The sequence below is a fragment of the Xiphias gladius genome, chromosome 24 (genome assembly GCF_016859285.1).
Source record: "Xiphias gladius isolate SHS-SW01 ecotype Sanya breed wild chromosome 24, ASM1685928v1, whole genome shotgun sequence".
In the NCBI taxonomy this organism is placed as follows: domain Eukaryota; kingdom Metazoa; phylum Chordata; class Actinopteri; order Istiophoriformes; family Xiphiidae; genus Xiphias; species Xiphias gladius.
The window spans coordinates 19,552,673-19,576,767 of NC_053423.1; the positions used below are offsets into that span (position 1 = coordinate 19,552,673).

Sequence of the window (24,095 nt, forward strand, 5' to 3'; positions counted from 1 at the left end):
GATGAATCAATAATGAAATTAAGTGTTAGATGCAGCCCTGGTCATGACCTTCCTGTTGAAGTGAGAATAGACTTTGCCAGCAGGAATCAATAAAAAATATCATTATTGTGACAGAGAGACAGAGGAGCGGAGGCATTACAATAAAAGCACCATAAAAGAAAATAAATGTCCATTATCACCTTTAAATTTAAAAGTAAGTTAGAGGGGGGAGGTGCAGTTGGAGGCGCCTGAAGTTGCCATTACTTTTTATTGTTCTGATATTTCAGGTGAAAACATAAAAACACACTCGTGAAACTCAACTGATCACTTCTTAATTCTTTAATAATATATTACATTTATGCCGTAATACAATAATAATAATAACAACAGTAATAACATTAATAATAAACAGACACAGAAAGTACAAAATGATTTGTGTTATTTTTTTAAGTTACCAACACATAAATAAAAGAAAACAAATCTCCTTTAGCTGCCTTTGACTCCTCCTTACCCCGCTGCTAGAGAACCCAGAGAGTTCAATTTTCCCATGACCACCCACTAAGAAGAACTACATATGGAAGCTGTGCTTGTCCATCAGGTGGAGTTAAAAGTCCCCCAAAGTTCCAGAGGAGCAAAGAGCAGGTTGTTGTCTCGGATATGGCTTACAATGCTTCCCAGATGAGTCCAGTCCAGAAAAAGTGTGTTTGCTTGTGTGTGTGTGTGTGTGTAAGATGTGAGACTGATGAAGGCAGGGGCTCCTAAAACACAGATAAAGGTGACGCATTTAAGGTGACATAAGTAAATAAAAAGGGGTTGAAATAATTAAAACCATACTGCCGTATGTAGGAACTCATCTTGAAGAGATGTTTCGTAGACGCCATCATGACACAAACCAGCTACTGAGAAGAGAGGTCCATGCGTCATTTTGAGTGAGGTGGTTGTGGACACATATTACAGTACAGATATCATCATAAACCCCGCCTCTTCGACGAGAGGGACCGCAGGGGTTTCTGGGAGGTAAAAGTCTCAGTTCTTATCCTGAGGGCAAAGGTAAAGACGCAGAGGGGGCGCAAGTCAGTATTCTCCCCTCCTTTCTCTTCCTTTCTGCCGCTCATCCATCCAATCCATTTAACCACGCGTCTGTCTGTTTTCCATCTATTTGCGGTGCTTCATCTCCTTGTCGTGGTGGCTCTTCCCTCCACCCTCTCCTTTGTCCAGCATTTTGATCGCCTCCATCAGGTAGCTCTGGAAGGCGGAGAGCGCGGCGCAGATGGCGGGGGCTCCGAAGCCGTGGGTGAGCAGGCTGAAGTGGGTGAGGCTTCCCTGGACGCCGGGCTCCAGGCAAGGGGTGGGTCGACTGCCGCCCAGTGGAGAGCGGTCCTGGGACATCAGGTCCACAAACTCCTTGCAGATCTCCCTGGGAAGAAACGAGACGAGGCATTAGTTTGTTATCATTTTGGTAACAGTGACAAGCTAGGTTCACTGTTGTCTAAAACGATTTAAGTTAGACTTCAGAAAAAGTAGCTCTTGAAAAATCGACTGTTGTAGTTACTATTGGAATAAATTCACAAACAGTGTAAGGCGCACTGCTGTTAAAATACAGAAGAAATCAATGCCTACACTATTGAAAATATTAAAAACATCTTTCTTAGGGTCCAACAATCTCGCGAGGACAGACAAGGAAATCCTTTAAGCACAGACATCAATCAAACACGGGTGAATTTGGTGCATTTGCACAATATCTGGTTGCACCCTTTACAGATCACCCTACGCCAAAACTAGCCCACAATACACCCTGATCTTGAAAAAAAAAAAAAATGGGTCCTACTCCTCACTGAAACTGAATATATGTACCTCAGCAAAGTCGGCACTCAACAGAAGGGTCTTGAGGGTTTTGAGGAGGGGCGTAGAAAAAGCCACTTAAACTGCCAAACTAGCAAACAAGGTGTATAGAGTATACTCACGTCTAATATTTCGATTCAGCAATTTTGGAAATCTAACAATTTATACAGAAAGTGCGACTACGAAAAAGAGAAACGGAAAGAGATGTGTACATTATGAAATTCGTAACTTCTGTGTGGGATTGGTACTTTAATAAGTGGCCAAAATTGGCACCTTTTCTCTGCTTTTTCACGAGAATCAAGAACTTTGTGTTATTTACCAAAGAGCTGAATCATTCAAACGTATTTCTCCTCAAGTGGTTTTTACCAGGCGGCATGGCAGGTGATCGTTAAGGATTTCTAATTTGACCCTGTATCAAGCACTGAGCTGGTACACCCTGGTATCCAGCACTAATTGGCATGGAAACGAAAAGCTCCTGAAAATAAATAAAACTAAGCTGAAAAAATCAGTTTAAGTCATTTTTCCAGGACGAATGCCAAAGATTTAATGCATCCAACTTCTCAAATGTGAGCAATGCTGCATTCCCATATCTTACTTTCTAGTAAATGGAATATATTTGGGTTTTGGGTTTTGGGCTGTTGGTCGAACAAAAACAATCCAATTTGAAGATGTGACATTAGGCTGTAGGGCTGGAATTTTGCACGATTCTCTAATGATGTGTGGACCAAACCATTAATCGATTATTTGAGAAAATAATCTGCAGATGAATCAGCAGAGAGATGCGCAGAGGTAGAGATGAAACACTCACTTGGTGGCGAGTAGCATGCTGCGCCGTGTTGGGAGCTGCTCGGGCTCGCTCTGCCTGCACAGATACTCAGCCGTGGCTCTGGCTGGGAACTCGGTCTCACACACATAACCGAAGTCCCGCGCCAGATGGACGGCCTCACCTGGAGGAGGAGGAGGGAGAGAGTCAAGGTGTGTCTCGAGCAGAAAAACTGAGTCAAACTAGCACTGTACAAAAAGGAGCACTCTCCTGCATTAGTTAGGCAAAAATGCAGCCACTACTTACTGTGTGTTTTAAAGAGTCCAAGTTCAGGGCTTCAGTTTAGCTTTCGAATCAAATAATTATCCATATAAATGTTTTTAAATGATACACAATCGAGTGGTGTAGCTACTGGGGTCAGGTCAGGTCAAGAGACAAACTCTGCAGCCATTGTTCTCACTTTCACTACTCAAACAGTTCACTGCTTTTTGGCTTTGTGAGGCAGCCACGGCTTCAGCTTTTCAAATGACGCCCTCCATTTGTGTGTGCACACGCATGCATGCAGCCATCCATGCTATGACTGTTTATTCATGTCTGCTCATGCGAGGCTATTTCTATGTGAATATGTGTCTCTATCTGTCAGGATATATACAGGTCACAGTATGTGTGTGTGTGTGTGTGTGTGTGTGTGTGTGTGTCTGTGTGTGTGTTTACCCACCCTCCACTAGAGATGTTAGGAGAGTGACGTTGGCTGCCTTGCGTCGCCCGGCGGGCAGGTTGAGGCCAATCTTCTCCAGACGCTCTCTCAGACAGCGGCCACCATTCTTTGACTTCGCCCTGGGGGGGGGACAGGGAGACAGAGAGAGCAGTTTTTAGGAGATGGTTCTTGTGTGTGTGTCTGTGTGTGTGTGTGTGTGTGTCTGTGTGTCTGTGTGTGTCTGTGTGTGTGTGTGTGTGTGTGTGTGTGTGTCGTACCCTGTGTCTGTTTGTCTCTTATGAGTTTTGTTGTGGTGTGTTTGTGTGTGCGTGTATCTCTTTATTATGGCTATGGTGGGGAGTGTGTGCATGAATTTGTGTGTGTGTGTGTTTGTGTGTGTGAGTGAATGTGAAGCTGAAATCTCCCTATGTTCCCTGTCAGAACTGATAGTGTCTTGTATTCTTCTGTGTTTTTTGCCTTTTGAGTTTTTGCTTTCATTTCCTGTGCCTGGTCTCATCCCTTTCTTTATTCTTATACATTTTAAATTTAAGAAAAATTCAATATTTATTTAGACGGAAACATTTCTTGACATTTATATGACAGGCAGAAGGGTTAGAAGAAATACTTAGACTCTTTACTTAAGGGAAATTGTGTGGAAATACTACAGTATGTCTTCCAAGTATATTTTATATGAATGGATTATTAGAGTTGTTGTATTATTGTGAAAGCAGCATTTCACTTTTGTAGCTGGTTGAGGTGGAGCTAATTTTAACAATTCTAATATACAGTTGGGTGGTTTATCTACAACAATGTATCATATTTACAAACTGATCATATATTTTACATGTAAAATCTTAATTTTAAAAGTAACCAGTAACTAACTATAGCTGTCAAATAACTGTAGTAGAGTAAAAAGCGCAATTTCCCCTCTGAAATGCAGTGACGTAGAGGCATAAAGTGGCATTAAAATAGAAATGATCAAGATAAGTACAAGCACCTCAAAGTGATAGGCAGTGATGTAATCGAGGAGAGACTTTGTTGATAACATTTATTACCCTTTTGATCTTTAATTATGTCCTTTTATAGTACTTCAGCCTGAAACCCAAATCATAAAGTTGTTCTCTTGCCCCGAGGCTGTGGTTCATTAAACCGCATTGCTTCTCTTGTGATTTAGTCCCATGACACATGTTTGGTCCTCAGCCCTGGCCCTATAGTTACGTTAAAGCGCCCCCATTCTGAGAAAGCTTCATGGAACAAAAAGGCAAAAAGGTCCTGGGTGTTTGGAGCACATGGTTGATAGCAAAGTACATTTACACCCCCGTCGTTTGGTTTCAAGCATTTTGCATAAACTAACTACATACGAACTGTACTCAATCCGAAACCCACGCTTAAACGTGCAATGTGTAGTATTTTTAGACATCAGTTTATCATTGTCATATTACTACCGTTACAAAAAAATTTACACTCAAGATGTTTCGGTAGCTTGGTAGCACTGCTCTCCCCTGCAGTGTTATTCTGTCACTCGGAATTAAGACTAGAATTCCCATAAGCCCTGGTTCTTGTCCATCAATTTTCACTTTTCTGGAGGAAGATAAGCATGTTGGATATCAAGGAAAAAAAAAAAAACTCGTGAAAAGTTTTTGCTTCTTTTGTAATGAAAGAACTATACAGCGTTACTGTTTTGTGCCATTAAGCGGTAACGATGTGCAGATTTAATATAAAACTGGGCTTGGTAGAAAACAATTAACAATGCTATGTAAAGGCTGATGGAGGCTTCCAGGATCCTCTTTAATGGCCGTGGACCCCACTATACTTACTCGCACATTTAGCTATTCTACTGTCTTGCGAGTCTAGTTAATTCACCATCATATACCTCTATAGTATTAAATATTAACGTATGATTCTCAGTGGATTCCAACAGATCATTTGTGATGAAGTGTTGTAAATTCCTTTTATTCTACTGTCTCACAACCGTTCCTGATTTCCTACATTTCCCAGAACAGGTCCAGAACAGGACCATAAAGCTATTGCTTGAAACCTGAGGAGAGTTTGTACTGTAGATGAGCCAGCCTGGCAGTTTGGTGACATTGGAGAATGTCAATGATCTAAGCTGAGCTTCTTTCTCAAACTGCAATATGTTTTTAGGTGTCACAGCATTATCAATTATTCGGGTGTCTGCTGATGAAAAAAATATTGTTATTTAGTTATTTTGTCCTCTCCTGTGATGGACGTCTTCATTTATTTTTGTTGAACAATGCCATATGGTTACTCCATTTCTAACTCTGATGTCCCAGCATCGAGTCTTGTTATTTACTATCGGTGTATTACCTGGTTAAATGTTAAATTGGAGCTATATTAGCTTGAATTTCCAACGTGTATGTTCGGCCAGTTAACCATAGGAATAAAAGAGAGGTACTGTACACTGCTAAATGACAAAATGAGTTCCTGTCAAGCTGAAAATTCAAGTTATTTAAGGCACCGCATCCCAAACTTTCGGGCTTGTAATCGCCTATGGCCAAACAATGTCTACTCAAGACTCCTTGTCACAGGTTGCTGTGACAGTTCAACCAATGTCAGATGTTCCCGTCTCAGACTGTTTCATTCCACTAGCTTTCAGAGACCTCGATGAGTGAGTCTCTAGTATTTCATAAGAAAAAACACAGAGATGTCAGAAAAGTCAGACAAGGCTAGGGATCATTCATTTGGGGTGTACTTTTGTCTTTGAGTGCAGGCCTTAGATTCTTAATTTGACTCCCCAAAAGCATCTCTATAACTACATCCCGCCCTCTCATTCCCCGTCTTCCTCTCACCTGCGGAGGACTCCACCCAGCAGGGAAGCGTTGAGGCACTCAGGTGGGGAGAGGCGCCGCTGCACCTCCCCGACTGTCACCTTGTATTTGGAGGTGGAGCTGAGCAGCGAGAGGCGACCCGGGACCGAACAGAAAACCTCGGCCGGGTTGGACACGGCTCCCATACCCAGACCCTCCTTACCGATGGACAAGGATGACAGGGACGAGCCGTTCAGCTTGGACGGGATAGGAACTGTGGAAAGATGATTTAAAAAGGGGGGGTGGAGAGGAGAGGCGGGAGGAAGGAGGCAGAAAAGAGAAAAAGAAAGCTTTAGCTTATTTACATACATACATAACACACTGAATAAAGATCCTCAATCCTTAACATATGTCTTGTGCAATGACAATAGTGTTGTGTGAATTGACTGCGTGACAGTCCTGATTAATCTATTCAGTGCAATGCTCTCCCCTGTGTCAACAGCTCTAATTCTGGAGTGCTCCTTGTTGATTCTGTGGCCTAGACTGCAGGTGGTTAGGTTGCAACTGCGCATTCTCAAATAGCTTTATTTTACACCTTGAGGAGCTCAGTTCACACTCACTTTTCTGCACTGTGGTGAACCTTTAAGACTTTTGAGTTTTTCTGCCGGTCTTGGGTTGGAGTGGAGTGGGGGGGGGAATCATCTGAAACCCGTTTCAACCACTTCAGGTGTTTAAATTTAGGAGTAACTCAGTCTCCTACCGAAGCATCCCTGCGATTCGTTAGTTGAATACCACTTGCAGCAAGGTTTTCCCATTTTAAAAACAGATGAGGATTTTAAACTGCCAATCAAATCCTAGTATTGATTTAACTGGCACAAAGACCAGTGTCTGTTTGTCTCTCCCTTTTCGCTCTCTGTTGTATCATCTTTTAAAGTGCTAATTTGTGTAAATGAAATTAGCTTTGGAGTCTTAATGTAATGCCATAAATCCACTAAATCTACATTTGTACGGGCAGAAATCCTCTGAAACGAGAGGATTGAAAGGAATCAACTGCTTTGTTTATTTCTACACTTATGGGGACCATATTTCTTCAAGGATACAAAGATGAAGTAGATTTGCACCTTTTGTTTGTTTCAGGTTCTTTTTTGGACTTCATTTTGGGTTTATGGTTAAAGGGTCAGTTCATCCCAGTTACAAAAAAAATATTTTGTTATTTATCCCGTGTAATATCTAGTCATGCGCATATTTTTTTTTGTTTTCATGTTTTTGAAATATCCCTTTCTGCCTTTACCTGAATAGAGGTAATTGGAATTTTTTTATGTAGTGCTCACAACATTTCCACAAAATATCTTTCTACAAACAATCTAGAAACTTCTCTGTGACCAGTTTTCACTGGCTGAAGAAATAGCACTGATAAAAACAGTTGACAGCTGGATAGTCCAGAGTAATGTTGCGTATTTTCAAGTAGATTTTTCAATGGTGTGAACACAACAAAATGAAATTCCATTCACCTCCACTGTCTTGGGGTGGAGGAAGAAATCTCAAAACCTGGACAAATTACACAGCAAACCTTTCAGTGTGACTGGATACCACCAGAGGTAAGAAAGAGAAAATATGTAGGAGAAAGACATTTTTGTATAGTACATTTTGCACTTTTTTTTTTTTGGCCTTAATTACAAAGGCAACATTAGAACGATGACAATAAATGATATATAGAAGACAGAGACGGGGAACCACATGCAGAAAAAGCTCCCTGGCTGGACTCAAACTGGGGACGTTGTGGTTCATGGTCAGTGTCTTAACATAAAATGTGTTTTTTGTAATTTGGGAGAACCAACCCTTTAAGGCGAAGTGCAAAACCATAGGGTTAGGGAATTCATTGAGCCAGCAACTGTGCTTGTAATTCTAGCAATCCATTATTTTGTGTAGTATTTTGATGAGAAATACAAATAAAGCCACCTTTCTCCTTTTTCCTCTCTCTTTTTCTGGTATTTCCAAATCCCGATGGCTCTGTGATTTTCACTCTCCTTTCTCTTAAAAAAAAAAATAATGATCTATTATCCGTACAACTCTACGCTCAGATGCCAGCTCTCCCCTCACACTCTGTGGGCAGCGAGTGTCCTCACCCTGCTGTGCAGCACAGATTCCCCAAACTGAAAAAAAAAAAAATCCCTTAAAATGCCCTCATTCACAGCTAGCCGATCACGCAGCCGGCCAGGCCACAGAGCAGAAGAGTTTCTTCTAAGGCTCTCTCTCTCTCCTTTGTCAGCCGTCCGCCCCTCCCTCTCTTTCTCTCTTATCGTCTCTCACTCTTTATTCTGCCTCCCACTCTTCATCTTCCCCCTTTTCCTTCTCTATATTCTGTCTCCTTCTCCTCTCCCTATTGGATTTTCTATTCACAAGGGCCTTAGGTTTGCTCGGCTATCTTGCTGTAAGTGTTTGCCGGGGAGAGTCTCGCTGTGGTTAACTGATCAATTCTAAGCGTTTGGCAAACAAGTGGAATCCCTGTCACTTCATCAAATGACTGCTGGTTTGCAGCAGCAAGATTCAAGCAGTTTGAATCAAGCTAGAAATGCATGAAGTTCCTCCCCGGGGACTTAATTTGGAGAATTACATCCCTGTTTTTGTGAAAACTTCACGGCATGGAGGGGTTTAGGCCAGTGAAGTGTTTGGATGACTGAATTATTTTGAATTCCTAGGCCAAAGTGTATTAAAAACGTGAATGGATGTTGTTCGTGTGGGGTTTAAATCACGACATTTAATCAATCATCAATCAAAGTTTTGAGGAAAAAGTATTAATAATTATTTGTAGAAGTTCTTCATTTAAAGGGAAACGAAAGAATACAAAGCATCCATTGTGTTTAAGCGTTATTTTATCTGCAAAAGTGCGTTTAATTTTATGATTTCAGTTATTTTATAACACAGTAGGTGTTTCGGAGCAAATCTTCACTTTTTTTTATGCACCACGACGCACCCGAACCGGCTGACTATCGGAGTTTGTTGGGCTGAGTGAGATTTTCACAGTATCACGCTTGCACCAGCTACAAATCCAACTTGAATTTTCTAATCGTGCCCCTGTGTCTTCTGCCACTCGGAGTCAGTAATATTAGAGTGATCATACTCTGCAAATTTCCCCACAACTCCTCTTTTATCATGTTCCCCTCCCTTTTCTTCTTTGCCCCACTTCTCTCTACTCTCCACTCTAATCCCTCTCTCTTTCACTCTCACACACACACACAAGCACACACTCGCTCTCTCTCTCTCTCTCTCTCTCATATGACCATGAACAGTTCATTAAGAATGTGTGCCTTTGGGGTGAAGTCTGCAGCTGAGTATTAGAGGACTTCTTGACTTCAAATGAAATAGCAAAACAGAATTATTTATAGTGTGTGTGTGTGTGTGCGTGTGTCTGTTTGTGTCTGTGTGTGTGCGCGAGTGCGTGAGTGTGTGTAACAGCGAGAAAGACTGAGTGCCCCTAAACACAAAACCCCCTTCAGCATATATAGCACAATTATATAGGTGCACACTTAGACACAAATGCACAGATGCACACTCAATCTTTCTGTTCTCTCTCTCGCTCTCTCTTTCTCTCTGTCTCACACACACACACACACACACACACACACACACACACACACACACACACACACACACACACACACACACACACACACACACACACAGCTCTCTCACCTCTTACCTTTTTTAATGACAGAGTGGTCGAGGATGCCCAAGGCTGATCCTTCCTCCATTCCCTGTGTCAGATAGACAGACAGTCACTATCATTTATCAACTGGCCTCACAGCCAAAAAACACACATACATGCACACAGACACACACACACACACACACAGACACACACACGGCTTGTCTCTCTCAGGCCAAAGCAAGATGGAAGGTCCTACATTTAGTTTTCCCTCACAGCAAATATGAACACTATCCATATCCAAGCAAATAATAAAGTCTGTAACTCAAGTCAAACTCGGTGTAGTGCAAAATGGAAAGCAGGTAGTAAATGATGGAAGTAATGACAGATGATTTTACATTTTAAGCTGTTTATTCATATTTCTATACAGCTTGACACAAAGAATTATGTTAACAAAAGTGTCAGTTCAGCTGTTTTGTTGAGTGAACCAGCTCTATGTGTAAAATCCTTAGAACCACATGAATGTATACTTTCATGTTATTTAGTAGCTTCATGCTTTAAAACTGTTTTGTTCTTAAATCATTTATTGGACAAGAAAACCTGCCTCTTTGAATCTTTTAGTGCTATAAATGTACCTATAGCACTGAATTACAAAAAAACCCCAAAAAACATACAAACCACAATGATATTAAATCAAAGAAATACTGTAATAATATAAAATGTTTAAAACAACTAAAGACCTTTTTATATATTCTATTTTAGCATATGTATTTAATACTTCCCAAAATGCGAACATAAAAAACAACACTGGTAGTATTTCTTTCACTATAGCCTTATTCAGAAAAATGTATGTGAGAAAAATAAAATATTCAATGATAATTAAAAAAAAAAAAAAAACCAGCCACTGTATCTTACTGACTCAAAGAATAAATTACAGCCATTGAAATGTATTTGATCTTTTCATTCGCTGGGAGTAAGATTGTCTTGCAGGGCGATTCTCGGATGTCTCCTTTGTGGTGAATTTATAAGAGGGTTCAAACGCGGAGGATATAATCCATTAATCAAATAAAGGTCCTTGTCAAGTGGGAGCGTTTAACAGTAACATGCCCGGGTTGACTCTTTGCCTGACGCTCCTCTCAAACGTTTCTTTTCTATTAATGACCATACAGATCAATTGGTCTCGGTGTGTTTTTCTGCGAGGAGGCAACAAACAGCGTCTGCAGCTGCACCTGCTGCAGGGAAGCTGACTGCTCAATAAACCATAGAAACTATTCCCCCCCCCCCCCCCTCCAAAAAAAAAAAAAACAAAAAACCCCGCAGAAGGCAAAAAGGCTGCAGAATGAGCAGAATCACTTTGTCTCCGTGTGAGACGTCGGGTAATACTGGATGGATGCAGGGGTGATTAATAAAGTGGCGCGCTACCAAATAACCACTACTATTTATTTTAAAAAATACAATTCCAGATCGGCGTTATTTCCAAAGGCTCTAACTCATAAAACCCATAAAGCGAAGGCCACTTTATGTCGACGATAACATGTCAAGCCATCAAGATCAGAATTGCGGATGAACTCAAAACGCGTTGTTGGACGGAAACTCCGAAGCCGACGTATCCAACAGACCACTTCAAATCTGCACTTGACAAAGTGGCACTTGACATTTGTCATTCCTAATGTGAACGGATTCATAAGAAAAAAAACAGCTCATTTAATTTATTTATTCATTAATATTATTATCATTGAGAAATTTGGAAACTAATATTTCAGGCCTGACACGTTTCTCATTACAATTAACAATTTTTTTTAAATTTTTTTTCCCCCCCATTGTGGAACAAGTGACGCGCAGCCGTTTTCCTTCTCGTTTGGATGTCAGACAGCAAAAGTGGTCGTGTAAATTCTTGGGGAAATTTATATTAAATAGGCTGAATACCTGCAGGTGGGCACAAAAAAGATAAATAAATAAAATAAAATAACAGGTGGAAAATTCGAAAATTCGTGGAAACGATAGATAAAATATAGTGGGTGTTAATAAAACAGACAAGAAACAAATCACATTTTATTAATGATGGCTTCATGAACTGTAGTGTCATTTGTAGGAAAGAAGGAAATGAAAGATAAATTGCCTTGAGACGTTGTTGCTATCATCCATGTATGTTTTTTGAAGGCTTTCCCCATAGTGACAGATTATTATAAAGGAATTGAATAGAAAAGAATCGAAGCAGCAGAGAGATTTTTTTTTTCCCATAAAGACTTTGTGGGCCCTGGTCCTGTGCCGAGTGACTTTTACGCACGGTCTCCCCAGTGCGCATCTAACATCATCTAAACAACTGAAGGGATGGAAGAACCAAAAATAGAGTTACCTGAAGATCCTCCAGGCCATGATGTCCCAGGTGCATCCCGAGAGGACCGTCCCCGAGTGCTGCAGCCCCTTCCCCGAGACCGTGGAGCAGCCTAGGGACAGCTGGATACTCCCGCCGGGGGTCGAGGCTCAGAGCCCGGTGAGACTGAGACAGGAGCCCCCCGTCCTCGGATCGCGACCTCTGCGAGTGCCATGCCGCTTGCTGATGCTGATGGATAGAGTTGATGGAGGGGTAAGGGTCTGACAGGTGGGAGTACGCTGAGTCCTGGCTCTGGGAGTATGGCAGGGAAGACTGGGGATAGGGGGGAGGGAAGTAAGGAGGCTGGAAGTCAGAGGCCGGAGTGTGGCAGAGCGGTGGAGCCGAGGAGTAGGCGGCCTGGTTCAGGGAGGACAGCTGGGAGAGGCGCCCACTCGGCGAAGAGCCGCTTAGTCCGTCTGCGCGGTCCTGCAGAAAATCAGAAAGTTTGTTTTATATCAGGAGTCGCGAGTCCTTATCGCACTGTTCTCCCAAAGGTGCAAAACGGGAGGGATTATTTAAACCAATGAGCTCCAGAAAATGCATCATTTTAAAAACTAAAGCATAAAGTGCAAGGACTGTTCAAGATAAGATCGAGTCTACAGAAGAAGCCACAAAAGCGCAAAATTAAAAGATATATATATATATATATATGTATATGTATATTTTAATATATATTAACAGTAAACAGCACGAATCCATAAATAATGGATTTCCATTTGTACTAGATCGTTGGAAATAGCAGCAGCAGCGCTTGAAGTGATGCGCACAGGCAGAGGACGCCGTTGGCATCGCTGCTCAACAGTGCTAGAAAGGTCACGGCCACCAAGAAGCCGCACAAAGGACAGGTAATGCAAAACAATAACACGTCGCTCCGGGAGGGGGGTCCATCTGTGAATAATCTGCTGCTGTGTCAACGAACGCAAACTGACCCCCACCGCTGAAAATGAAAGGAAAAAAAAAACCCTTTTTCATTCAGGCCGACAGGGCGCAGGGAGGCAAACGGGAAATTTATTTCGACTCCGCAAGTTTGACCCCCTCGTGTAAAAAGACATGCCCGCGTGTCCCATTGTGTGTACAAAACAAAAAAAAACACGTAGTCCACTAGCCTACATTTCTCCTCACACACGTCCTTTCAAAATTGGAATTTTTTTTTTTTTTTTTTTTTTTTTTTAAAGCTGGGTCACCCAGATCAATGCTGCTGTGGTGGAACAATGTCCATTATCTGCCAGCCAAAGAGGGCCGCTATCTGCCAGCTCAAAAGCGCACACAATATCTGTCACACAACCACACTCTGCAGGACTGCGTTTGGATTTTTTTTTTCTTCCACAAAAAAACAAACAAAAAAACAAAACAAAAACAAAACAAAAAAACAAACAAACAAACTGGAAGTTATATTCAAATCTGTGCAGCACGGCGACACTCCGTCAGAAAGACGACCGTCCTCGGTTCGCGTGTCACGGCTTTCGCGGTGAATGAACACTTTACTGTCAGGCGCTCTCACTTGGTGTGACACTGCGCAGACAAAGACCATCTCCGCGGACAGATGCGCGGCGCCGCTACAGTAAACTGTAGTGTCAGGCAGGCTCACTGGCGAGTGTGTGTGTGTGTGTGTGTGTGTGGGGGGGGGGGGAGACAGCTGACACTTAGGGCTCCGCCGGAGATCAAAGAACAAGCCAGAAGTTGCCAGAAATGTATTTAATTGTGAGATAAAATTAAAAAAAAAAAATTAAAAATAAATAACCGAGGACTTTTATTCTTTCTAAACTGATAGTTGGTGCCACAGGTCCGAAAACGCAACACATTCATCAAATCATAAAGTCCATTTTCTCTACCTTTATTCGCTCCACGCTGTTTTTAAGTAACGGCAGCGAATTGTTCGCACGTTTGTTTCGGGTTTAGTTTACCGGCGATCCGCAACGAGAAAACAAACTCCTTCCGAAAATTGAGCGGCGGTAGTGGTGAACGAGACATCAGCAGTCCAAAAGAAAAAAAAGAAAAAGAAAAAATGCTCAAAATACGAGTCTCTGTCGAACTCACCATAGCCGAATAGGTGTGGATTAACATCTGGACCGCTCTGGATACCCCCCAAAAAAAATCTTAAATTCAACAGGATGCGCAGGCTTCCAGCGGCTGAAAGATGTCGCCAAATGCTCTCCGCGATGTAATCCAGGCTGCTTTAACGGTCCATTAAACTCAAAGGTGTTATTCACTTTTCCCCTTCTCGCCGTTCGACGGAGCTCTGTGCGCGCAGATGAAAAGCTGCTGCCAGACACACACACACACACACATACACAGACGGGCGCAAGACACACGGACTCCTCCAGCCGCTCCATGAGCGCACTACTTATAGGTTTTGCGCGCATCCGGCAGAGTGAGGGGAGGGGTCGACAGGGTCCACTTCTCTTAAAGAGATATATTCATTCAATCACTGGTTGTTAATTCACACATTCGCTCTACTTTCATATTTTGTGTATTCTTTTAAAATACCGGCCCTGAATTATACTCCAGGTTTCATGTGCAGAGTGACACTGAAATGTGAAGGGTTTTTTATACGTTTGCTTTACAAATTTCGTGAGAAGAACCACGTTTTAAACGTGGAATATTTTCACGTTGTCTAAGTTAATGCTACAGTCGTTTTTGCGCACGAACACCCACCTCCTTTTTAGTCAAACATCTTGGAGTTTCTTAGCTTTAAACTCCAAAGAATGTAATTTTCTACAGATATTTCACCTGCTGAAATCCACACTGAATCACTCACTGGTTGAATTATTATTATTATTATTATTATTATGGATTCAGGCATAACATAACAGACCTACATGTAGCTGCTGGAAGAAAAAAAAATGTACCGATGAAAACAGAAAAAAAAAAGGAAAAAAAATCCGTGGTGTTTCTTTTACCTGCAGGAGGTCAGTCTTGGTTCGGGATTTCCAGAGCATGGTGGTGGTGGTGGTGGTGATGGAGGCGCTCAGTCTGGGTGTCAGGCGGCAGCTGAGGGGTTAATGAGACGCGGTGGAAGGAGGCTGAAGGTACAGAGCCGAGAGGAGTGAGTTAGTTTGAGCGACGATGCAGGAGTTTGTATGGATGAGTCAGAGAGAAAAAGAGACGGGTGTTAGGGAGGGGTGGGCTAACAAAAAAGGAGGGCGGGAGGTGACAGGAGCCGAGGTGGGGGGGGGGGGTAGCTAAAAACTTTTTTCCACAGTTGGGACATGGACTAAAGAATCAGGGATGGAGTGGCTGGCCGGTGATAATTACAAGGCAAGGGATCACAGATGTCGACAAAAAAAATAAATAAATGCGTTTTTCTTCCTTTGAATCTTTACATTATTTTTACTGAGCCATGTAAATCTGCAGCATGAGGTCCTGGTTTTCGGCGGTGAAGGGGAGATAAATTCCAACAAATGTCTCTGAGCAAAAACATGTATTGCATTTAAAGATTTACTGTTAGGAGAAGTTACAGCTTAAGGATAACTGTCAACAATGCAATTCATTGTTGCACTTCGAGAAAAAAAAACATTCAAATAATTAATTGACTTGATGTCATGTCCTTGGTTTGAAAAATATAATAACTTCACATCGTACTTTGTGGACATTTTGCACGTTTTGATGTTTTAATAATCCATTTTAATTTAATGCAATGATCAATGTGGTTATCTTAGAAAAAAAAACAAGGAAACAGAAATGTGGACAGAGGAAATGGTGATCAAGAACTTCAGCACACATTATGTCTGACTGCGCCATCTTGTGGTAATTGAGGAAAGAGGAAACATTTCTTCTTGGATCATCTACAGCGAGGGGGCCATTGTTAGCTGGATACTGAGGTTACTGCAGATTATTTTATCACCTGTATCAGATTTATTCCACTGGTGAACCAGTGGACAAATTAACAGTTCAGCGGTCTTCAGGCTGAAATGTTCCAACTGTCCAGTGGTAAAAATGGACGTCAACCTACAGCTACAAGAAAATAAAAGGGAAGTAACATTGGCAAGAAAGCTTACTGTTCTCTAACAAAATAATTCTTTATTAAATGCATTCACATTTCAGCATTCACGTGTAAGAAACAGCTTGTATGTTTTTCCGTTCCACGTGGAGAGCACAGCCGTCTCAACAGGCATTTACATTTACCTGGTTGTCAACGAATTGGAGGCCCACTCCTCAGATTTTTTCACTGATGCAAATAGTGAAAACAAAAAGGCATCTCAGTCTCGTTATCAGGGTAGAATTACACTATTTACACTGAAAAATATGATACACAGAAATACATCGTTTTCCCCCTTTTCTGTGTGGGCTTAGGCATTTTGGGCTTTTCATCTCATTTCAAAAAAGCCTGAGTACACATTATCCATGTCAGATTGGTATGACTAATAACCACACCAGTTTGGCTTCATTAATAGCTGTGCTTTTTTATTTTCATAGTGCGACTTCATTTTCAACTCTGCAAGTTAAAAATACTCCATCAAAGAGCACATAGTCCATCGGCAGCAGCTCGCTTTCACTTCACTCCCACTGACCTCTTCAGGTTCCTCATACAGTTCAAAGCTCCTTTATCATTTCTCATCATCATGTCTCCAATCTCCTGCTTACAGACCGGGCACTGCTCCGCCATGGCACACAGAGCTTCCTCTAGCGGCTCCTGCGTGTGCTGGTCAGGAAGTGCGCTACACTGACCCAGCATGGCGAGTGTGTGCTTGAGCCAACCTTCCTCTCTGACCAGGGTGGTGATCCAGGGCTGAGCGCGGACGCAGCCTCCCAAAGCCTGCAAGCCCAATCTCCAGAGCTCCGCAGCCTCCTCCCAGCTCTCCTCCCAGCTGACGCTCACCTTAACCGAACCGGGGCTGGAGCCAGAGTCCAGGGCACCGCAGAGGAACCGGAGAGCTGACGAGAAGAAACGCCTCTGGCCCGCTTCCACTGATCCTGGAAAAACAAAAAAGCAAGTGTTATTAGTGGAGTCTAATGTTTCTGAACCTAAGGCTACCAATAACTTATTTTGTGCTTATATTTAATTTTAAATGTGGGGTTTCAATCAGGGACACATTACTAGATATGAAATTAAAATGTTGCAAGGGTGCCACCGAAACAATTTACAGTCATAGCTGCATTACACCTTCTTGATCTTACTAGTTGCTCGACAATGTTCACCAGCCGCTCTGTGAGTTTGTCTGTACATTTCCTGCCCACCATCAAACAGCTGCCAACAAATATTGATGTGAGTGGTTCAGGACATGCCAACCCAAACAATGAGTTAATACAAGCTAAAAAGCAAAGAAAGAGAGCCTCAGAATTGTGTGAAAATTGTCCGTGAATATTGGCACTACAAGCGACTCCTTTCACAATATAGGGTCGACAGAGCGATCGATTAATGCAGGTTTACAGATTTTCTCTGAGACTCAGTCAACTCTAAGGTTTTAAGAGAACATAACAGTAATGTTTACAGCCCCAGTCTGCATCTTGTGTACAGCAGCGTTTCTGCCCAACCTAGAGCACACATCATCTGCATTCCCATAGGGCTTTTTTCAAAGCAGTTATATAAGGAAATGCAAAAGGGTAACTAATAACATTAGTAATGGCTGCATTCCTTTTAGGTTTACCAGTTTCCACAGCCCGGGTATGGGCCTTTTTCACAGAAGACACAGTAGGAAAAGCACAGGTGTTAATAATCTAATTAATGATGGCCGATTTCCATTTAGCTGCTTCGGTTTCAGGATCCTGGTAGTGTGAATGTTGGCTCAGTGTCTCACTGTCACAGGGCTTACTGATACACTCAAATACAACCGAGCCATCATTAATGGTATTAGTAACATCTGTGCTTTTCCTGCTATGATAAGTCAAAACGTCTGCTGTGGAAAAGGTGTATCATACAAGCCGTGGAACTTTAAAATGTGTCAGCAACACTGGAGGGAAATACAAATAAAAGAACTAAAATAAAATTGTAGGTTTGCTTTATTATACTATAGAATTACTGGGAATTTTATATACAGACTCATGACATGATAACAATAGTACAGAGCGTATTTGCATATAATTAACTATCTATAAGCGTTGATGTCATGACAAATAAAATGGTACCAAGTGTGTGAACAACCAAAACCACTTTCACCTGAAGGAGCTGATTTGAGTCTGCCAATCATTAGTCCCAAAGTGCAGTAATTTGCTGCTAGGACCAGGAGACAGGGTTTATGCACCAAAACTGGAAGTGCTTCACTCAGAAGAGCCTCTAGGGTTCTAAAACATGGGTCCTTCCTAGAAAACAAACAAACAAACACAAAAGTTAGATATTACAGCACGATTTCATTCACTCCAATTAACCTGCAGGCTTCAGATGAGTATTTCTCTTGTGCACCAGCTGTGTTACCTGACTCTCTCTGGTTCTGTGACGGTGAAGTTGAGGAGGGCTGAGCAGGCCGTCTCCATGCTGGGATCCCTGGCCGACGCCATCCCACTTTTCCCCTTGAGGGAACTCCAGCTCTGGGACAAAAAGTCCACCAGCAGGGCCGGGGTGTCGAGCGTGAGCAGCACCTTCCTGGGATCTTCCTCCGCTGACAGGTGGCACAGAGCCGGGAGGAGATACCTGGAGAGAGGAAGACGTCTTCTTGAATGCCAGCCCTCGGACACCACATCGGTAAAAACGCCATATGGATATGTCGTTGTGTTTCTAACATGACTGATTAATCCCCTCTGCATCGCATCGTCATCTTTACCTCAGAGGTTCTTTGCCCGTCCAGGGCCCTCTCTCCTCAGAGACAGACATCGTGGCCATCCAGTCAGAGAGGCCCTGCTCGGGGCTCTCGCTCCGCAGGTGGCTCCGGGAGTAGCTGATCAGGAAAGGCAGCAGTGCAGTCACTTCCTCCTTCAGACAGGAAGTCTCCTCGGCCAGCCATGAACACAGAGAGCGGAATGTGGCAAAAATGAAAGGGTCACCATATTGACTCGCATCGACCTATGAGAACAGGAAGAAAAGAGGAAGAGTGTTTTAGTGATTAAACTCTGAGGAGGCCTGTGGTTTCACAGTACAAAGAATCATTATTACTGGACTTTAAAATGGTGAAAGAAATAATTTGCTAAATTTTCATATGAATAAAGATTTATACATAAAACTTTTTACCCTCTCTCCTCAGCTGGTATAATACAAAATATTGTAACGTATACCAATTTCATGAATTGTTTTATGCATCTTTGCATGTTTTGGATTACCTTCCCATTGCTACATTCTCAAACAGTAACAGAGAATTTTAAAAATTTAAAATACAATAAAATATATAATTTGGCAGGATGAAGGAGAAGAAATGGAATCCAAATCAAAAAAACCTATTAATGAACAGAAATCATGGTTGGTTGTAAGAAGAGCTGTAACTTGAAGTTAGTTAGTTTCATTATCAGTGAATCTCCCAATTATTTTCTCAATTAATTGGTTTATCGTTTGGTCTTTAAAACGTCAAGAACCAGCAAAAAATGTCCATTACAATGTCTTGGAGATCAAGGTCATGTTATCAAATGTTTTGTTTTCCCCAATCAACAGTCCAAAATGTAAATAAATTCAGTTTAGTATCAAATGAGAGAAACAAAAGCAGCAGGTCCTCACATTTAAGAGGCTGTAACTAGGGAATGGTTGACAGCTTTACTTGAAAAATGCAGTGAAAGAATGAATCCACTTTTTAAAAAGTTGCTTATTTTTGTCACCTGACTAAACAATTAACTGATTGGTTGAGCGCTATTTGTGAGCTTATTGTTTCAAAATCAAGTGGCTAGTTATGATGCTATATAATAAAATATTTGTCATTTACTAAGTCATTTATCTCATACTCATAATTCCTACTGGACATGTATATTATTGGCCCAGCAGCAGGAAGAATTCTTTGGTGCACAAAGAGTGATTACATTTCCAGAAGCAGCAACAGGTAGCTAGTTGGGTGTAAAAACTATCAAAAGCGCCACCAACAGAGGCTCCAGCGTCATTCTCTCACCTGTTGCAGGTGGTACATTATAGCGGAGAAGGCCTCCTCCAGAACCCCGACGACCTGCCTGCCCTGCTGCAGACTGATTGAGGAGATGGAGCTCTGGGGAGGTGCAGCGGTCTGCGACAGGGCCGGACTGCAGGCCTGCTCTATGGCAGCCTCCATGATTCGGTAACAGCCTAAGAATGAGAAGAGGAGGTTTCAACAAAAAAGGAAGTTAGTCATGTTTAATCAGATCATACTTACATGATTTCACAACATTAGCTCAATACCTCAAAAAAAAAAAAAAAAAAACTAAAGAAAATAGAATTTTCATATTTCTGTACCAGAGCTTTGTTTCTGGCATTGTCAAAAAGGCTTTGGAATAGCTTTTGGACAATTGTGTAGGGAAATATAATCCGCAAATAATATATTTTATAATAGTTAAATTAATATATAAAATGTGGGGAAAGAAAATGTCTTTTCCCACATTTTGGTAGCTAGTCACAAATTTCATGGGGGATTGCACAGACTGACTTGGGACTCTTTGCCTCATGATTACTAAAACGTTGACTACAGCTACACAAATATGTTTTCAAAATAACAAAATGGCTAAGGGAGCAGTGTGGGCTAGATATTTTATCTGTCAGTTTTACTTCCTATCACTGTTTTACTCCAAAGAAAATGGAAAGAGGTTGAGCTATTTTAGATTTTTTTTGTGTGTCTCAATCTCAGCTAGCTGCCTATATATAGTTTTCATCACCAAGCCATTACATTTATTCTGTGTTCATATGCTCCTGGAGAATCAACGTCCAGGACTTCCTAGTTGATTGCTAAACAGCATCTATTTTTCCACAAAAATCACACCCAGGAAATACACGTAAACATAAAGTGTTAGCGTGGCTTCAGCTTTGCAAGAAGGTGAACTGTTCAAAATAAGCAGAGGCTGTAATGACAATTAATAAACTACCTGTGAGTGTGTGCTGCAGCTCTGGGCTCAGCTCGTTACCAGGAGGTTCCTCCAGGCCCATTCTGACCTCCACACAGGCCCGGTTCACCAGTAGGCAGCAGAACTTTGGCGGTCCCACTAGCTCCCACCCATACAAATCCAGCAGACATGCACAGAGTACCAGGATCGGCCCGATCTGCCTCGGTGTCAACTTAGCCTGCATCATGGGTCTCAATACCCCCCACACACGGCTCACGACTCCCTTCAGCTCTTCACTCTCTACTGCCACTCCTACTGGGGGGAGAAACTGCACCAGCTGGGAACACATGTCCAGTCTGGCCTGGTCTTTAGACTGGCAGAAGTCTTTAGAGAGCCTGACCAGCAGAGTGAGGAGTTCTGCAGAGTGTTTACTCCACGCTTTGTCCTTGGTTTTACCTGAGAGGAGGACACCAAGCAAGGCAAGCCCCCTCTCATGGCTGAAAGTCTGGTTTTGTTCCACTGCTTGACACAGAGCAGGGACAGCACCCCTGCTCAGGAGCTGGTCAGGACCCCTAGGTAAGGCACGCACAGCTGTCAGTACCTGGTAGCAGTCAGCAGCCATTGCCTCATCGAGATTTGCAGACAGTGACGTTTCTTTAGATGTCGACACTCTTTTTGATGTACTGCCATCGTCGCCCTTTTGCTCGCAGGTCTTGCTCTCTCCTGCTGATTCTGCCACATTGGCAGGATTACTTTCTGGGCTTGAACTCTCTGCTGATTGTACTTTAGCATCTGGGCTCTGCCCCTTCTCTCCAGCTTGGTTCTGTTCCTGGGCAGCCTGTTTCTGCGGGTTTGACGTGGGACCATTCGCTAAAATGCCCAGCAGGAGCGGGATGGTGGTGAGGAGCTGGGGATGGGAGGCCATGTCTTGGTCTGTGCTCAGGGCAGCCAACAGAGCTGTACCCAATGAAAGGAGTTCATGTGGGGGTAAGCCAGTGTTGTCATGCCCTCTGACCGCTGTCACCAAAAGCCGAGCTGGGAGGTTTAGTCCCACGGCCTCAAAAATGCGTCTCAAGGTGGGTTTGTCTAGTTGGCTTGCTGGGCACAAACGAGTGATCTAAGATAGAGAGAGGAAAACAACAAACTAAATCACAGCTACATAGCGAACAGCTGACGGTTGTGAAGACCTGAGCAGGAAACTTTCAGACACTGCACTTTGTCATTATGTCATTATATTTGGATTATTGTAATTGAGTTAAAGGGTCAGTTCACCCAAATAACAAAAAACAACATATTTTCTTAATTACCTTTGCTGTTATCTAACCATAATTTTGGTTTTATCTTCCCATATTTTGAGATATGTGTCTCTGGTGTTTTCTTCCTCCATCCGAATACAATGAGGGAGAGTGGAATCTCATGTATGGTGCTCACAGCATTTAACTTAAAAATCTACACTAACACCTTTTTCCATAAACAATGTCCTCCTCACTCTGAATAGTCCACAGAACATGCTGGAAACAGTTTTCTTAGGGACTATTTCTTCAGTAGAAAGCAAATATTCACAGCAAGGTTTGTAATATATTGGCAGTAACAGGGACATTGTTTCTGGAAAGTGATGTTATTCTAAGTTTTTTTTTTTTTTTTATTGGAAGGAAAAAATCCCAGAATCTGGCATCTCAAAACCACAACTACAGTATCAGTATTGTTAATCACTAGTTGTCCTGTAATTACATATTTGTATTACAGACGTAATGTAACTAGTATCCTGGTTATTTTTGGAGTATACTAGCTATGTGTTTTCTTATGCAAACAGCATATCCTGGTTTCAGAAACCTAAATACATCTGTATCCCTGTTTTTTCTTTTAAAACCCACATATGTACGCTTGAGTACTCCTATAGAAAACGTAATACTGCGGCATATAAACACCCTGTCCAGGTGTCTGATCATTCTTTGCCATGTTTGCTGGTGCGTCCTCAACCCATGTTACATATTGGTATGAGTAAAACTAAAGATATCATGGTAAATAATTTGTGGTTAATCTATACGCTGAAATGAAAATGCAGTATCACATGGGTAATGCAGAGCATACACTGTATCGTTTCTTTGTCTTAAATTACTAGTGATCAGAGGGAGACTTGAAATACAGTAGGGTGGTAACTGCAAAAGTATACATGTAGAAGCCAATCTGGTTTCATGCTCAACTGCAAATCAGTCAGGGTAGAAATGAGAGAGATTGGCTAAGATGCGGAAGAGTCTGCCAGGACAAAGATGATCAAAGACTTAAGAATACACAAATATGGATAGTCAGGTTTCTCAGTGCTTTATCTTTCTCCAAAACCAGGATAAAACCAGGTACAAACACACTCAATCAGCGCACTCGTCACGTGTATCCTTTTACTTCAGTGTACCCACAAGGGTAAGACACTTACCAACAGAAGAGCAGCCAGCGTGTGACTGTCATTTTTAGCATGCTTGAGTGCGTGAAGACACCTCTCCAACACCTCTCTCTGAACATCAGTCAAACCTCCTCCATCTTCCCCATCCGTGTCTGAGCGTCCTCCACCTTCTCCTCCTCCCTGCTCCCCTTTTTCAGGAGTCTGGCTGCTCACGACAGGCGTAACGTCGGCACTGTCAGCCATTATGACCTTGGCGACTATTTACCCGAGAGAGAAATTTAAAAAGTAACGTTAAGAAAACTTAAAAAAAAAAAAAAAAAAAAAGATTTGAAATTGGCTCCACACCGGTGAGGGCAACAAGAGTAGCCTGATCTAATGGTTTTCATTTGGTTTGCTGAGTCTTTCACAGTAACTGTTTGTGAGAAAAATTCGAATTTGTTAACGTTCATAAAAATGACTTACTTTGTAGATAGCCCCTCCACGCGCGACAGCAGCCCGTCGAGCACTCTCCGGAAGTAGACCGTCAAAATAAAGCTACAACGAACCAATGACAGCGCTCCGACAATGTCAGTGAACCAATCGCAACGGGGATAGTTGGAAGGCGGAGGCGCCATTTTGGTCCGTGTTGCAACGTAGGAGAAGCGACACCGCGTTATTTTTGATGCCAAGAGAAACATTTCACTCTTTTTTTTTTTTTTTTTTTTTCGTTTTCAACATTAAAGTGTACCATGGTAATGGCTAAATTTCAGCAGTTTAACTTTTTCTGTTG

The 24,095-nt window shown here is 42.2% G+C and overlaps 2 protein-coding genes across 2 annotated transcripts; both read right to left on the reverse strand.

Moving 5' to 3' along the window:
* Positions 1-400: 400 nt before the first annotated feature.
* Positions 401-14,365, reverse strand: tfap2e (transcription factor AP-2 epsilon). Its single transcript, XM_040121824.1, has 7 exons — positions 14,107-14,365; positions 12,052-12,495; positions 9,750-9,804; positions 6,092-6,323; positions 3,303-3,421; positions 2,630-2,768; positions 401-1,396 (listed from the first exon to the last, which is right to left on the reverse strand). Exons 1-7 carry the CDS (start codon positions 14,131-14,133, stop codon positions 1,135-1,137), a joined length of 1,278 nt encoding a protein of 425 aa, XP_039977758.1. The 5' UTR covers positions 14,134-14,365; the 3' UTR covers positions 401-1,134.
* Positions 14,366-16,069: 1,704 nt separating this feature from the next.
* ncdn (neurochondrin) lies at positions 16,070-23,882 on the reverse strand. Its single transcript, XM_040121181.1, has 8 exons — positions 23,789-23,882; positions 23,360-23,583; positions 20,971-22,045; positions 20,031-20,200; positions 18,768-19,006; positions 18,422-18,637; positions 18,167-18,309; positions 16,070-16,983 (listed from the first exon to the last, which is right to left on the reverse strand). Exons 2-8 carry the CDS (start codon positions 23,567-23,569, stop codon positions 16,562-16,564), a joined length of 2,475 nt encoding a protein of 824 aa, XP_039977115.1. The 5' UTR covers positions 23,570-23,583; positions 23,789-23,882; the 3' UTR covers positions 16,070-16,561.
* Positions 23,883-24,095: the final 213 nt, after the last annotated feature.